General features: G+C 27.2%; 1 protein-coding gene, 1 long non-coding RNA gene and 1 pseudogene across 2 annotated transcripts; 2 read left to right on the top strand and 1 right to left on the bottom strand.

Moving 5' to 3' along the window:
- Nucleotides 1-6,657: 6,657 nt before the first annotated feature.
- Nucleotides 6,658-7,268, top strand: LOC126550915 (uncharacterized). The gene is made up of 3 exons (XR_007604953.1): nucleotides 6,658-6,853; nucleotides 6,940-7,057; nucleotides 7,160-7,268. It is a non-coding gene; the product is annotated as an uncharacterized LOC126550915 (long non-coding RNA).
- A 127-nt stretch (nucleotides 7,269-7,395) lies between these two features.
- Nucleotides 7,396-9,364, bottom strand: LOC126550897 (SCAN domain-containing protein 3-like). Its single transcript, XM_050203442.1, has 3 exons — nucleotides 8,125-9,364; nucleotides 7,714-8,039; nucleotides 7,396-7,642 (listed from the first exon to the last, which is right to left on the bottom strand). The coding sequence occupies exons 1-3, from the start codon at nucleotides 9,332-9,334 to the stop codon at nucleotides 7,487-7,489; spliced, it is 1,692 nt and encodes a 563-aa protein (XP_050059399.1). The 5' UTR covers nucleotides 9,335-9,364; the 3' UTR covers nucleotides 7,396-7,486.
- Nucleotides 9,365-14,483: 5,119 nt separating this feature from the next.
- LOC126550912 (uncharacterized) lies at nucleotides 14,484-16,745 on the top strand (annotated as a pseudogene).
- Nucleotides 16,746-16,930: the final 185 nt, after the last annotated feature.

Raw genomic sequence — 16,930 nt, 5'->3', positions numbered from 1 at the left:
TCAAAATAAATTCTTACTGGTACCTACATATTATTCATTTCAAACATAAACTTGTTTAGGTAATTAAATAATATTAATTAGATAATTGTAAAAAACAAATTATAATAGGTACATACCAGGAAAAACAGATTGCTCTATTAAATTTGAGCTGACCAGATTTCCATCATAATGGTCTTTAACTGTGGGAGATACAATATTATATTCTGCTATAACAATTTTAGTTGGACTTGTGGGTACTTCAAAACTATAGGAATGTTCATTATAACCATCAAAAATATCATTGAGTCCTATACATGTTGTATAATATGACTTATTATAATAACATTAAACATTAGAATTTATTGCAATACTATTAAAGTATTTAACAACAAAATTTTAAAATAAAATATTACCTAAAGTGACCACTTCTTCTGTTATATTGCGTTTCCCATTATTAATATTTTTATGGGACCAAAGATTTTTTGGTGTTTTTTCTTTATTGTTTTTTTGGAGAACAAGGTTTAGTAATTTTTGAGATCTTCGTTTCGTCGACATACTCGCGATCATGGATTATTAATATAACTTAATAATATTTTTCGGCAGATCAAGACATTAGGAATTTAAGATTATTAATTATTATTTATTAGTTGAGATGTTAAATATTTTACAATAGGTAGATACGTGGTTTTTATGACAAAGTCAGATAGGTACGTGTTTTTTTTTTTTTTTTATTGAAATCATCATAATTTACAAAAATTTAATTATAAAAATTATTCATGATTATCTATCTCTTTTAAGCTAAAAGCTTGTGTTAGAGATAGAGAGTAATACAGTCTTAAATAATAATTATAAACATATATAAGTATATAACAAATTTAAAGTAAACAAAAGGAAACAAGTTTATACAAATAGTAATCAAATTAAATACAACAGTAGATCAAAAAATATTTTAAATTATTTGAGAGAACAACCAATTATACACTAACTTTTTAGCATTATTTTCAGACAGCTGAATATTTTTTTTATACTGACATGGCATAGAGTTAAAAAACACAGGTCCTAAATAATTGACAAAAGATTGACCAAAAGATTTGTATGGGTAATCAACAGGTATATTATACCGTCTATTTTCTCTTTTGTCCACAATATCTTGATGTTATTACTATAAATTAATTTTTGGAGGGAAATATTGAGATTTTTAGGTTATTCCAAAGAGAATAAAATATTCAGAACACACGTTTCTATAAAATGATGCAAAAAGTCGATTTTGATAAAAGTGTCAGTTACGTGGTATTGCCATGACAGTCGCGATATATAACCCCCGATTGTGACTATCCTCCTTCTTTATGGGCAATGTATTCAGGTTCAATTATTACACGGACAACAAATAGCTGTGAAGCTTTCCATTCAAAATTTAACGGTATGTTTTATTCTGCTCATCCAAATATCTACAAGTTTATTGATGTACTTAAAAACGTACAAAAAGATACTTACATAAAAATTCGCAGTAGTAGTCATAAAAAGAAAATAAGACGTGAAATATGTGAAAAACAAGAATTTTTAAGAAGAGAAATGATTAAATACGACGTGAACGAAATAACACGTTTTGATTTTGTCAAAACTGTATCGTTCAAATTTTTACCATCCCATAAATAATATTATAACTTATACATATTACTATTTTTTTTACTTATTTTTTTATTTTTATATTTAACGACGAAAACGATATTTTTGATGTACATAATTACGAAAGGATAAAAAACAATATTTTTAACCTACCTTTAGCAATTTAATATTTGTAATTAGGGAACGGACTATGATGCAAAATACATTTTTTAGTGAGTAGCATAGGCCAATTGTATATAATTCAATTCATACATTAGAAAATTTTAAAATAAAACTTTTATTTTGCATTTTTTCAATTTTTTTTAGATTTTAAAATCATTTTTTGACATTTTTAGAGCATTTTTCCATTTTTATATATATTTGTAAATTGTTTTAAATGTTTCATTTTGTCTCATACATTAGTTATTTTTACGAAAACCAGCTGATTGTATATCTATCTATACGGCTGGGCGTAATTCCCATCAAATAATCTCGATAACTTTATATCCGTTACGATACGAGGTATAACACTAATTGGTATCCAATTATAACAATGTCGATTACGTGCGTATGTACAATTTTTATAAGTTTTAAGTTATAACAATATTATACATAGGTACACATCGACATACGCAACGAATAAGGCAGTAACTCAATTTTCGCTACTTTTCAGTAGAAGCAAATTAAAGTTTGAATTACAATTCTAATTCTTATATTATTTGGATTTTATTGAAACTTACACAACATTTCATTTGTTTATCACTAAATATGGCCTGATATCAATTTCATTAAAGTTTGAATTTCCCTGGGTTTTCTTTGAGTTACTTCCTTTCACAAAAGGAGTTAACTCAAGTTACCACCATTTTCGTGGATACAATATGACCAATATAAAGCAGTAACTTCTTCTTTATTAATATAGAACAAAATACAAAATATATTTTTAGTAACTTTTAGTAACTTTTTTAGTAGGTAACTTCTTCTTAATTAATATAAAACAAAATACAAAATACCTTTTTTAACCTTGAAAATAATATAAAATAATAATAATATAATAGTAAAATGAATGATAATTAAAAATAATTAATGATAATAATAGAAAAATGAATGATAATTAAAAATATTATTATATTGTATTATCATTAACAATACCAATAGATCCCTTCTTATTTTGAAAAAAATAAATAAAATAAAACCTTTTTCATCATTTAAAATACAAAATGTAGTAGTAATTAATAAGAATATGGAACTTTAATAATATTATTTAAGTCATTTTTTTTGATTTGAGATTTTCATAAAATGAATGATAAGTTTTAGGTATTAGACCCATTTTACATAGAGATAAAAGGTCTTGGATTTTTGCTTCCTCTATACACAGCTGTTCTTTATATGCTCTTATGGGAATTATGCGTTTGTCATATCGGGCTCTTTGTCTTTTTTTTTATAATATTAATCTGTATGGAATCTGTTGAACTTAAATTGTACTTTATCTGAATTACATAAGGAAATTCATAATTAACAGACACTTCTTTTATATTATTCCACTTGATTAATGTTTTTTCATCAGAATTTTTCCAGTTCAATATTTTATTCTCAACTAGTGGTTTAAAATCCAAGATCATGGCAAGACATTTCAAAAACAGTATAAGGTTCACCTTTTACTTTAGCACATCGAATTAATGTGACCCATTGATCAGGCATGTAAATTATTTTACCTCTTTTGGCATTTTCAATCACAGCATGCATAGAATCACCCTCATTTTGTGTGTGACCACGTTCTAAGAAACGATGAGTTATTTTAAGTTTTAAAGTGCGTGAGGCATACTCCCACATAGAATAAACATAACGGTTGCGGTTCTGTCCTCCACAGTTATCTGAATAGAATACAACTTCCTTAATACTTTGATCTTTGATTATTTTTAAAAACTTATATAGACAAGTTGCAATTTCATTTGAACCTCTATTACCCTCCGACTGATGTCACACAAAACAGTATCCATGTTTCTTTCCAATATCAAAGATGGTGAAATTGTACGTAGCAAATTTACACTTATAGTAAAAACTACCAACATCACCCTGGGGTGTGATGAGAACTTTTTCAATATCAAAAACTGCAACACAAAATTCTTTGTCATTTTCACTTCTTACTTTGTCAAAATTCTTTTTTTCTCTAGCAATAGTTTTATTTTCAATATGTTCATTATACAAATCTTTTTCTGCCCCTTTTTCTTCAGTACTGAGCATGCTGTACCTTTCACAAACATCACATAAATTTTTCTTTGGCTTATGAAAACTATAATTATATTCATTAAATATATCCGTATACTGACGTTGTGTTGTATTTTTTGTTTTAATACTCACATCCTTCATAGAAATCCATTCTTGAAACAACCTATGCATCTTTGATATAGTTAAAGTACTTTCTAAATATTGTTTTTTTGTATTTTCTCTGTTATAGTGTGATTCTATTACTGGAAAACTGTTTATATGTTCACGGACATTATTTTTTAACTCATCTGGAATTTTGTTTGGTCGGGTTGTATGTCTTCCTCTGTTATCAGGTAAAATTGTCACAGAATTTTCAAGCTTCTTAGAAACTGTATGAACAACTTTGTCAGAAATTGACAATGTATTGAGGAACATAGTTTAGACATACTTGAATTTCAGTGTCAGTTTCAATATTCAAATAATATTTCCTAGAATATTTTCTCCGTTCACTATTTTCAGTAGCTGTAATTTGTTTTTTTGGGATTATTTTGACATGTTTTCCAATAAAATCCCACTGTCTAGTATGATCCCCAAGATTCCAGTAAGCCTCAAATATCTTTACACGGATTTCTTCATTAATTTTATCACTACATTTTAAACGGCATTTTAATGAGCAAGGTGGTTTGATTTTTTTTCCCTGAAATGAATTTACCATTCCTATTTAAATGTTCTATACCAGAGTTTAAACATATTTGGTCTTGTTGTCAATCCATTCATCAGCCTGCCGAGTACGCTTCCTAGTTAATTTTTCTTTTGGTGAAATTTTTCTTTTTTTTGAATTTTGCTGAGGTGTTTCTTCACACTATATTCAAAATAAATTAACATTTTATGTTAATTATACAAAGAGGCACTAAATATTTATTTAAATTAAATATTACATTAAAAAATATCCAACAATGAGTAGTTAAATTAAAATATGTTCAAATTAACATAATTTACCTAATTTAAATAATAGTTAATCAAAATGTATCTTTTATATTTTATTTAACTAGTAAAAACTAGGAAGACTAGTAAAAATAAAAATTTAATGATTAGGTATGGACATAAATTTAATAATAAAATAATTGTATGTGAAAATAATTAAAAATACTATATATTTTACTAATTTATCATTTATGCTTCTATAATAATGCTTTAAATAACATTAAAGTATAGGTGATCAATATTTTTAATTATAATTTATTACCTCAGCCAAATTTGTACTCTGATCTCCAACAGTATTACTTTCTGGTAAATAATCAGGATCTTTGTCACTGTCATCAAAATCATTGTCTTCAAACTCAAAATCTTCATCACTACTAATTTGTCCATAAGAATAAAAACTACAAATACTGCTGGTTCCTAAAGACATTGCATCAATGTCATGGTTGTATAGCTGATGACTTTCTGAAATCTGATGGATTTATGTTATAATTATAATAATAATATAAACTAATATAAACTATAACACTATGCTTCAAAAATTTAAAGATATTATAAAATATTAAATAATACTTACTTCCATATTGTAATATTTATTGTTAACTGTTTCCCTCTGAACATAAAATTAAAAAGAAATCAAACAATTTCTTAAATGTACAATAACAAAACTATGAATCGTACCCATTAATTAATAATTATTATTATAGTCATAATTTATGATAATAATATTATAATATTATGATAATGATTCATATTATTATCATTGTTGCTATTAACATCAAGACGAAATTGGAAATTAATTTTAGTTTTCTTTGATTAATCTATTAATAAATAATAAAAATATAAAATATTATAGTACTGTAGGTAGTACCAACCATTAAATAATATTATTAAATTGACTGTATTAATGATAACTATCATTGGATTCAAATTTAACACTCCTATAATATATAATAATGATCCATACGGCACCTAATGTACAGCAGAGCGGTACTCACTTGCCCGATTTTTTTTTTTATATAATACTTTAATTTTAAATTCAAACGCCAACATTACTCCTATAATGACACTTAGAGTTTTCTCTGTAGCTATTTTAAGGAAATCTTATGGAAAACATAGTGTTGAATATTTTAACCTTAGATATAAGTAGGTACAAAAAATACAATGAATTTTCAACTACAAAAGTACTTTGATTTTTAATTTTTTTTTTTTTTTTAACTACAATATAAACAAGTAATAACTTATAAGAAACCTTGTATTGAATTTTTGAGCAACCAAAAATATATAATAGTTTAATTTGTATGGTTTAACACCAATTAAGATTACACTGTCCCAATTACTATTGAGTATTTTCAACATAAAGTTGTATACCTGTTCATAATTCTTACCTCCAATTAGTAGGACACAATGTGGGACTTTTTTCTCTATAAATGTTCTAATCATATATGTATTGTGATGGGAAATTTTTGGATCTACTATTATTATATGTATAGATTTAACACCAATTAAGATTACACTACCCCAATTACTATTGAGTATGTTCAATGTTCATCACAAAGTTGTATACCAGTGACCAGTCCATACTTTCCATATTTTTTCATACCCAGTACCTTTTTATAATTTTATTATTATTTTTTTTTGAAAAAAAAATGGAAAGTTGCAACGAAGATGTGTTGAATGACCACACATATGCAAATATTGGTGAAATTGCAGTAGATCAACACTTAGTCGATCATAATTATTATATAACAAGTAAATGAATTACACTTTTTATTTCCAAATACTAAAAATGTAATTTAATTAATTAGTATTTTTATATAATATATTATAACAGATCAATGTTTTTACAATACAGTAAATAATTATTTGTATGTTTGTATAGAATGAGTGCCTTTATTGTTTATATATATTATATTTTAATTTTTTAGTCGAAGTTAGTTCTGATTCTGAGTTGGATGACTGTAAGTATCAAATAAAATTGTACTTACCACAATATACTTTAAATAAATATAATATATTTTAGCAATTGAAAAAAATGATGAAAATGACGATAATGAAGAATCAATAATTGATTACGAGGCCGGTAATTTGTATTTTCTTTTTTTTATAGAAATAATTATTATTTATTTAGTCACTGAGATATAGTTTTAATTAATTTTTTTATTTTAGAAAACTTACAACGTAATCGAACGTATAGGATTATACCAGGCGTTCACAACAAATCAAGTGTATACATAGACAATTTATATTATAAATATTATAAAAAAAGTGTTGTAAAAAATAAAATGTTAGTATATTAAACTGTTACTTAATATTTTTTATGTTTTAATAGTAAAAAAAAAAATAAAAAATACTAATAAAAAAAACATACTTTCATTATGTTCATAAGGTACTTGATTTGTGAAAAGCAAAGGAACAAAAAAGTGGAGCAATATTGTCCAGCTACAGCTATTATTAATATAGAAACTGAAGAAAATTATTTAGACCTTCAGCCTGGAGGCAGCGTTGCCAGATAGATTATACAGTGTACCGCCACTAGATGGTGTTTATATCGCCCAAAGTAGCCAACTTATAAATTATCAGATAATCTGATAACCGCTCAAAATCGCCAGGTTAATACAACAATTAGAGAGCAAAATATGTTTTTATTTTATTGTTGACAAAAAATAAAAGATTAAAGATAAGTAATATTTTTGTAAACTTATAGTTCAGTAACTTATAATATATATAATTCCATAGCTTCATCAATGAGTGATTCCGTTTCAACTGTTTCAAGTTCTTCATTTAATGATTTTGAATCATATATTGACGAATTAAATTTTTTAATCATCAGCTCGGTTGGCTCAAAGTCCTTGCAACATATTTTTCTGGACTGAATAAAATTAATTTTATTATAAATTCAGAACTTATTAAAATGTTAATTCAATAAAATTAGGTACATACATAAAAATGAAGACGTAATCTTATAATTGCTTCTAATGTTGACATTTGCATGCGATTTCTCGCCTTTGTCTTGACAGCATTCATAATACTAAAAACTCGTTCTACAGAAGCGTTAGCCAATGGTAATGAGAGAATTTGCAAAGCAAATTCTGATATATCAGGAAAACTCTTTTCTCCGTTACTGTTTGTTAACTTTGAAACATCAATCCAAAATTCAGCTGTATCTTTACTCTGAATCGGAATTGAAAAACTACATATATCTTTATATTGTAATGTTAATAGTCTATTCCACTGGGTTTCCATACCTTCCAGATCTACATTAGCTTCTGAAACAAAATTAGTAGTTACATCAATATTATATATTATTCTATGCATTGTTTATTCATAATTAATTATTATTCAAGCTATTACTGGCAAGCTCTAATGGCAAATCTTTAAATGCTGGAGGCTCTGAAGAAAATATTGTTCTTGGGTTGAAATGTTTTAGCTGGTTTATAATTCTTACATTATTCGGTAAGCGATTAACTAATTGTTCACAAAGACTAACTATAAAGTTTGCACAGTTAGACTTAACAACTTGAAGATCTCTCGAAGCAATAGTTTTTTTATCAGCAAGAATAGAAAAAGCATAGCCAAAATCAACTGCATCTAACGGCAATAAAGCAAGTTTATTTTTTAAAGCATTGGCAACTCTATCAACATCTTCTACACACAATGCTGTTGGAACTTCATCATAACATAGAAAATTTGGTTTTATTATTCGTTTAGAAGTTGCTATTAATAAACTTTTAAGATCACCATAAACTTTTGTCAAATCTACATGATCACTTTGAAATAACAAATTGACATCTGTCACTTCTCTCAAAATTGGTTTTAAAAATGTCAAATATAAAAGATTTGAATCATCTTTATACATGTTTGATAAAATCTGAGCACTATGACATTTTTCTTTAAGAGCAGCCATTCCAAAGCATGTTTTTAACTCCAACCACTGTTCTAATATAATACTAATACAATTATAATAAGCAAGCCATCTAGTAGCACACAACTTTTTTAATTTTTTTGGTTTTGAACCATCACCATTAAGTGTTTTATACAATGTACTGTACTCCATCTGTCTCAGTGGACTATGTGAAAACCATGAAACAGATTCACGCAACAGGAATTCAATATGTGTAGGTATTTTTTCTGAAGCTTTAGAAGAACACGTATTCAGTGAGTGACAAATACATTTTATCAATTGAATTTTTGGGGAAATTTCACGAAGAAGAGTATATAAGGAATGATTTTGCCCACATAAATTACTTGCACCATCAACACCTATGCCAATTATATTTTCTGGTTTTAGTTTTAACTCGTTTAGAAATTCAATAGTTATGTCTCTAAGCGCATCTGCTGTGGCACGTTCAACAATAGCTAACCCAAGAAATTCAATAGTAATACGGTTCAAACTTTCACTGTGATACCTTATACAGAAAGCCATATATTTTGATACTGATATGTCAGTAGATTCATCCACAATAAGAGAATATCCTTTATTACCGACATCGCTAACAAGTTGTTCAACAATTGATGGTGATATTACATTTAAAATTAGTTTAGTGCATTTAGTGCGGTGCATGCGTAAATTTTCTAAACAAGACCCTTTGCCAAATACTTTTATAAGCTCTCCCATGTGATCAATGCTTCTCAATGCTGAATGTGTAGCAACATACATTGCTAGTTTAAGATCAACTATTTTTTTCTCCTTAGATACAACATTGACTATACCTTTAAAAAAAAATTAACTTACTAATATTTGCATAATTTATTAAAATATTTTTTGATAATAATGATCTTACCGAAAGAACTCAATTTAGGCTGTATTTGTGGTAGTAAGTTTTTTGTTTTTTGCATGTGTTTCATGGTTTTAGCATGACTAACCAAGTCGCCATGGTGAGCTCTCAGAACCACTTTACACACCTTACAATATGCCTCTTTACAGTCATTGTTTGCAGATTCATTATCAGTGGCCTTTCTAAGCCAACCTGAAATATTTTTTAATAAGTATTTGTTTTACATCGATAAACTTTAAAATAAAGTCAGTTAATAATAAAGTACTTGATATTAACTATTTACCTTTAAATTTGGACTCCTTTTCCCAATCCTCTACATAGTGTCGTGTATATTTTGAATACTTACCCATATTTTATACTAGTTAATAGTTATATAGACAGAATTACCTATGATATTAATCATTCAATGGAATAATAATGTATAAAAATAATAATATATTAACCTTAGATAGTTAGATCATAATATATATTAACCATAGACATATTGACTTAATATTAATTTACTTTAATAATATGTATATGATATTAACTATCAAATGTGTTATCAGCGATAATATTATCTATATCACGGACACTAAATATGATAACAAAAAAAAAAAATTATTCGAAAAAATTTTTCGTCATTTTTACAGGAAAACGATTATTTTTGATAAATTTATATTATTATTTGAATACATTTTGAGAGCCCAAAGTAGCCAATTAGTTTAAACAAAATCGCCCAATTTGCGATATACCGCAAATCATTAATTTCTACCGCCATTTGATCTTCCAAAATAGCCCATTTGGCGATAAACCGCCCAATCTGGCAACGCTGCCTGGAGGACACAATCATGGAGCAGTTCAATTAGACATGGATATTAGGGTGGTCCTTATGTATAGAAGTAAAAAAAAATTTTCATTTTTTTTAAGTCAGGACCCCTCCAATATATTTGATATTACAAAAAAATAATTCACTATAAATTTTATGATGATATTTCATTCCCTTCACGTGCTTCAAGAAGGATGACAATTTTTAAAAAAGGGTTTTTTGTGGATTTTTATGGTTTTTAAAGGTTTTTTGTGTTTTACTTGAAAACAGTTGCAATTACAATAAAAACACAAATTAGCTTTATTCAAGAACATTCAATTTTCTATAAATAACTTTTGTATACAATTTCTTCTAAATCTATTATTTTCTTTGGAAATAATAAAAAACTAAATATTTTTATTAATAGGCAAAAATTTTAGTTTTGCGGTTTTTTAAACATATTTAACTATTGGTTAACGATACAATAAAACGTTATGCATGAAAATTAATTAAATTTTCTACTTTTTATATCATGAGTAAAAATATTTACTAATAATGATGATCAATAATTTTTATTATACCGGTAAAATTTAAGTAATACTTGCCAAAAATACTTAGTATGACGAATTGTTGATTGATACCTACTATTAAAAGTTAATCTAATCTCATGATTATGCTTTATTCTATACACTTTTATAGGTACCTAGTTAGTTGTTTAATATAATTTTGCTTTATAATATTATTGACATTATTATAGATTAAATGTGGTGATAAAATTAAACTTATCGATAAGTTATGGATTATATAGATAATCAATATAACCGCGCGTGGACATACAATTTATATTTTAGTCGTTGCGTATACATTGATCAGTTCGTATTTTTACAATTTTGAAGTCATTGTTTTAAGTTTAATTTTGTATAATATCATTGTTTCAAAATCTATTATATAAAATGCCACGACACCAAATTTATTTAATTGGATCTATGAATAATCAAATTACTGGTTCTAAATTGCCTTCCAAGAAGGACTGTTTGTCTGTTTTATTTTATAATATGCGGTTAGTAAATCTAAATTTGCATGATAGTTCACGCTTAGTAATTGATGAATGCTTAATATTTTGGAAGAAAGCTCGAATTCCAACGCATGATAGTTCAGATTGTATTAAGAAGCTGAAAAAGGTATACGAAGATTGGAGAAAATTAGACAAAAATAAAACACGGAATACGGAAACACAAAAAGCACATGAAAACAAATTTAAAGAACAATTGGAAGATTTATTTGACATATCCCACGCTGATGCCTTAAATTTAATTAAAATAAATGAAGATCGGCAATTTTTATTGAAACAGCGAGAAAAAGGACGGCCGGGTTGTATGCTTGGTATGGATATGAAACTAGCGGGCATTGAGAAACGCAAAGCAACTCATGAAAAAGAGGAAGACGGACGAAAAAAACGACGGGAAATGGAAACATTAAAATTGACCGTTAAATTATTTTAATATAGAAAATTAAATTGTATTTAAGTTATATAATATAATTTAAATTATTATTTTTATTTAAATTATCTAATTTCAGAACGACTACGACTTTCTAGTTTATCTAGTTCTGAAGATCCAGATATGATTTTAGATGAACCTATAAATGAAACTACTGGCTGCTCGTTACCAATTCCAAATTCTTCGCAACTAATACGGGCAAAAATAAAATTTATGACATCTCGTTTATCAGCAGCTCTAGATAAATGCAAGATTAGCGACCGGGATGCGGTACATTTATTAACAGCTGCAGCAGAAAGTTTCAGGTAAACTTTTTGGAATTTACGATAAACAGATCTACAATTAACGAGACCGTGAACATTTTCGTAAACAGTCAGCTGAAGCTATTAAATCGACATTTTTTGATCTTAATTTAAATTATGTAAATGTACATTGGGATTCTAAACTATTGCCTAATATAATTAGTAAAGAAAATGTAGATAGACTCCCTATAATATATCCTCTTCAAATGTAGAAAAACTTTTGGGAGTTCCTGCTCTAGCTTCAGGTACTGGAAAAGAAATATCTTCGGCAGTGTATAATCTATTACTACTGGGACTTAATAGATAAAGTTCAAGCGTTTGTGTTTGATACCACATCGTTAAAGTAGTGGTCGTCTTAATGGAGCATGTGTTCTTTTAGAACAACTATTAAATCGTGATATTTTATTTTTCGCATGTCGTCATCATATATTTGAGATAATTTTGCAAGCTGTGTTTTCTTATGTAAAAGTTACAGTTATGAATGGACCAGATATACCATTATTTAAACGGTTTAAAATTTTTTGGAAAAATGTAGATACAACACATTTTAGAATATATTCTACTTTTAAAAATTCATATAAGTATTTAAAAGACGTTCAAAATGAGATATCTTTATTTTGTACACAAAGATTAAATGATAATTTCCCGAGAGATGACTATAGAGAATTTATTGAACTGATTTTAATATTTTTAGGAGGTTCACCTCCTCGTGGAATTAAATTTAGGCACCAGGTGCTTATCATTTGGCACGATGGATGGCTAAAGCTATATATTGCATTAAAATTTTATTATTCAGTGATCAATTTAAAATTACTACAAGAGAACAAAACTCACTTGATGATTTATGTTGCTTTATAGTTAAATGCTATATTCAAGAGTGGATCACCGCTCCAAATCCAATAACAGCACCCATGAATGATTTATTATATTTAAAAAAACTTATGAACTATCATGATAAATTAGGAGAAGTTGCCATTAAAAAATTTTTAAACCATTTATGTACTTAAACGAAGAATGTGTTGTTTTTTCTATATTTGACGATCGAGTTGATAATGAAACAAACAACGTATGGCAAATACAATTTTAAATGGAAAAGAACAAAATAAAAACGATTTCGAAGAAGATGAAGAATCAAAAAAAAATTAAATATAAAGTTCGACGATTTGTCACATTTTTTAAATAAAGATCTTCCATGTGATTTATTAACTAATAAATCATGGAAAATATTTGAACAATTCAAGATTCGTGATGATTTTTTAAGAGCAGACCCAAAGATATGGAAAGACTTAGAAGAGTATAAAGAAGCTAAACAAGTTATATCGTCACTAAAAATTGTTAATGACACAGCAGAAAGAGGTGTTAAATTAATGGAAGAGTTCAATACCAAATTTACCAAAAGTGAAGACCAAAAACAGTTTACTTTACAAGTAAATATATAAAGTATCAATAAAGTATTGAATATATAATGTATAAATGCCTAATAATTTGTTTATTTTTCAGGTTGTTGAAGAATATCGTAAGACATATTCCGGGTGCAGTCGTGAAGTGTTAAAAAAAACTATAAATATTAATTTTATTAATATAGATTAATATTATTATTTGTTCAAATTCGACCGTTTAAATAAAACTATTTATCAAGATACATTATTAATCATGACTTTATAGCTTATAAACAATTTAATTTAATTTACATGCATAACGTTTTATTATATCGTTAACTAATAATTAAATATGTTTAAAAAACCGAAAAACCAAAATTTTTGCCTATTAATAAAAGTATTTAGTTTTTTATTATTTACAAAGGAAATAATGGATTTAGAAGAAATTGTATATTTAAGTTATTTATAGGAAATTGAATGTTCTTGAATAAAGCTTATTTGTGTTTTTATAGTAATTGCAACTGTTTTCAAGTAAAACACAAAAAACCTTTAAAAACCAAAAAACACCATAACATTTTTTTTTTTTAATTTTCAACCCTCTTGAGGCACGTGAAGGGAGTGAGATATTATCCCCAAATTTAACGTAAATTATTTTTTTGTAATATCAAATATATTGAAGGGGTCCTGGCATGAAATTTTTCCAATTACAATTTAAGGATCACCCTAATGGATATGCCATTCTTGAGACAAGCAGTAGGATGAAGATCAACCGCAATAGGCGCCATGTCTCTGCCAATTAGACGAATCTACAATGAAAAAATCATTAGGTAAATAAACTTATAGAATAGTCACTATTAGAAGATAAATTACCTTATACTGTACCTTATAATGTCCTCTTCATAATTTTTAGTCATCCTCGAGGAAGTTGGTCATATACTTTCCAACAAGCACAGTTGAGATGCAAAAGAATGCGGAACCGTCGAAGACCAAAAATTCCCCAAACAATTCAGGAATTGGTCAATTTTTTAAATATGCCAGAGCACGCAGAATATTCTACAACAATTCAAGAACCACCATCAACATTTTTTTCAACAGGCATTAATATTAGAAGGAGTATTTGTAGGAGTCATTTTTGCCAATACTGAATTCATACGTCGATTCAGCAATGAACTCCTAACCGTCAAGTTTGCAGGATGTGATGGCACCTTTAAGACAGTTCCAAAATCACCAAAACATCTAAAAAAGGGATCATTAATGACATTTCATGTTGTGTACAAAAATGTTGTAAGTTTACAATTAACGAGTTCAAAAATAAGTTACTTTATTTTTATTTTTTAGTCTTTCCCAGTTGTCTATGCACTCTTGACCAATGCCACAGAAGATATATATACTGCATTTTTTCAAATTGTCCGTAGTTTACTACCATTAAATTATGGTCAATTGACTATTATTACTGATTTTGAGCGTGGATTAATGAATGCAGTTACAATAGTATTTCCTGAAAGTCAATTACAGTGCTGCTGGTTTCATTACTGTCAAGTAAAAAATATTAACATATAAATAATGTCAAACCTTATAAACATATATCCTATATCTATCATTACATTTTTCAGTCAATTGTAAGATACTGTCGCCGAAAAAATAATTTGGTATATGATTTGTTCAAGACCAACGTTATAGCTGCTAATGTTTTGCGCATGGTAATAAATTAAATTATATTATTTTTTTATTTTTAAAATAAAAATATCAATATTCATAACATAGGTATTAGCACTGGCCCATCTACCAGCTACCAGAGGTCATCCAAATTGCCAACAATTTAGTATGGAAGATGGCTATAGAGAAATCATAGCCTATGTCCAGCAATATCCAGATGTGTTATGTGTACAATCGCATGCAAACATTTTTATTTGAGTATGTTACCAAAATATATAAGTAACATATACTATAGTTTCCATTCTAAATAAAATAAAAAAATAAAAGCATTAATATTTTATATTAATATATAATATAAAACTAAATTATGTGTTTTTATTGATAGATACATTGGACATTTTTGGATGACTCAGGTTGGACCATCACTAATTAGTGTTTTTGGTAGTGAAATAAGGACCAATAATTATCTGGAATCGTTTCACAACCAATTATTAAGATTTTTTGGTAATCATCCAAATATATGGGACTTTTTACGAAAGAAACTTTGAAGTATTAGACTTTTCTCCAATTTCTTGTTTCTATAAAAATGCATTATACTGTTGCGTGCCAGTATCAGATTTGAATCCAAATGGTTAATTTGAATGAAAGTTAAACTTAATAACGTAATATGTTTTATTGCATATAAACAAAATACATGTAACAAATAAAATAAGTGGCTGAGTGACGTGAAAGTGCTCAGTTGTTGATAGCTTTGGTACATCTGCCGTTGCTGGTCTTCGGGCTCCCTTATATATTGTGGTGCGTCTCTTGTTTACGTCGTGTGGTCGCCTTCTGGGCGAAACCAGGTGTCCTTGTTGTTGTTGTTGCAAATTCGGACACGAATTTGAGAATGTGCAATAACATCTCAAATGCATCATTATTGGTGCGCTTACTATCCCGACACGTGTCATGGTCATAGTAGCATCCGCATTACCCTTGACACGAGGCATGCTCATACTAACTTAGCCTTGTAATCTCGTAGATATCTTATAGATATCTCGTAGCCCATAACAATACTTTATTATTTATAGAAAAACTTAGAATATTGGAAAACCAATTTTTTGTAGAATTCATACAAGCTGGCAAAAATCTAACAGTACCTACTTACTTTATTTATAAAATATTTTAATACAATACCTATATATCGTTAATAAATACATACCTTATGTTCCTCTATGTTTAGATAAGAGATCAAACTTCTAGAAGTGAACGGGCTGCCAATACTCATTTATTAAAAAGAGCCATTGAGCAACTCAATGAACATGGCAATATAATACAATGCCTTATACAAATGGGCCATGCTAATGATGCGTATCTGAGACGTCAAATCGGCCCTATGGCAGATCATTGATTTTATTTTTATTATATTTGACTACCTATTTATTATTATTTATTATTTTTTATTATTGACTATTTATTCGATTAATGTATTAGACTAATGCTAATTTAATAGCTATAATTTGACTATTTATATACTATCTTTTTTCAAACTCATTTCAAATACATTTTTTTTTTTGTATAAGCGTTTAAACTACTAATTTGTCGGACTATATCAAAATCGGGAAATTTGCAAGTAATTTTGTCGTTGAAAATTCAAAAAAATAACATTAACAAGCGTAACAATAATGATTTATCCTCAAACGAATTTAAAAGAATAAGTCGTTCTTATTTGAATATTATCATTAATTATAATTTAGTTGTTACTTACTTTAAAATGCTT

The sequence above is a fragment of the Aphis gossypii genome, chromosome 3 (assembly GCF_020184175.1).
Source record: "Aphis gossypii isolate Hap1 chromosome 3, ASM2018417v2, whole genome shotgun sequence".
Lineage (NCBI taxonomy): Eukaryota > Metazoa > Arthropoda > Insecta > Hemiptera > Aphididae > Aphis > Aphis gossypii.
Note: the sequence above shows the minus strand (reverse complement) of the source record. Positions and strands in the feature narration are given on the sequence as shown.

What these genes read in the sequence shown, in the direction of transcription:
- LOC126550897 (XM_050203442.1), bottom strand. Translation starts at nt 9,334, where the DNA reads ATGCACCGCACTAAATGCACTAAACTAATTTTAAATGTAATATCACCA. An exon ending in TTTGCCATTAGAGCTTGCCA is followed by an intron (nt 8,040 to 8,124) that starts GTAATAGCTTGA and finishes ATTTTGTTTCAG; the next exon opens with AAGCTAATGTAGATCTGGAA. An exon ending in GATTACGTCTTCATTTTTAT is followed by an intron (nt 7,643 to 7,713) that starts GTATGTACCTAA and finishes AATTTTATTCAG; the next exon opens with TCCAGAAAAATATGTTGCAA.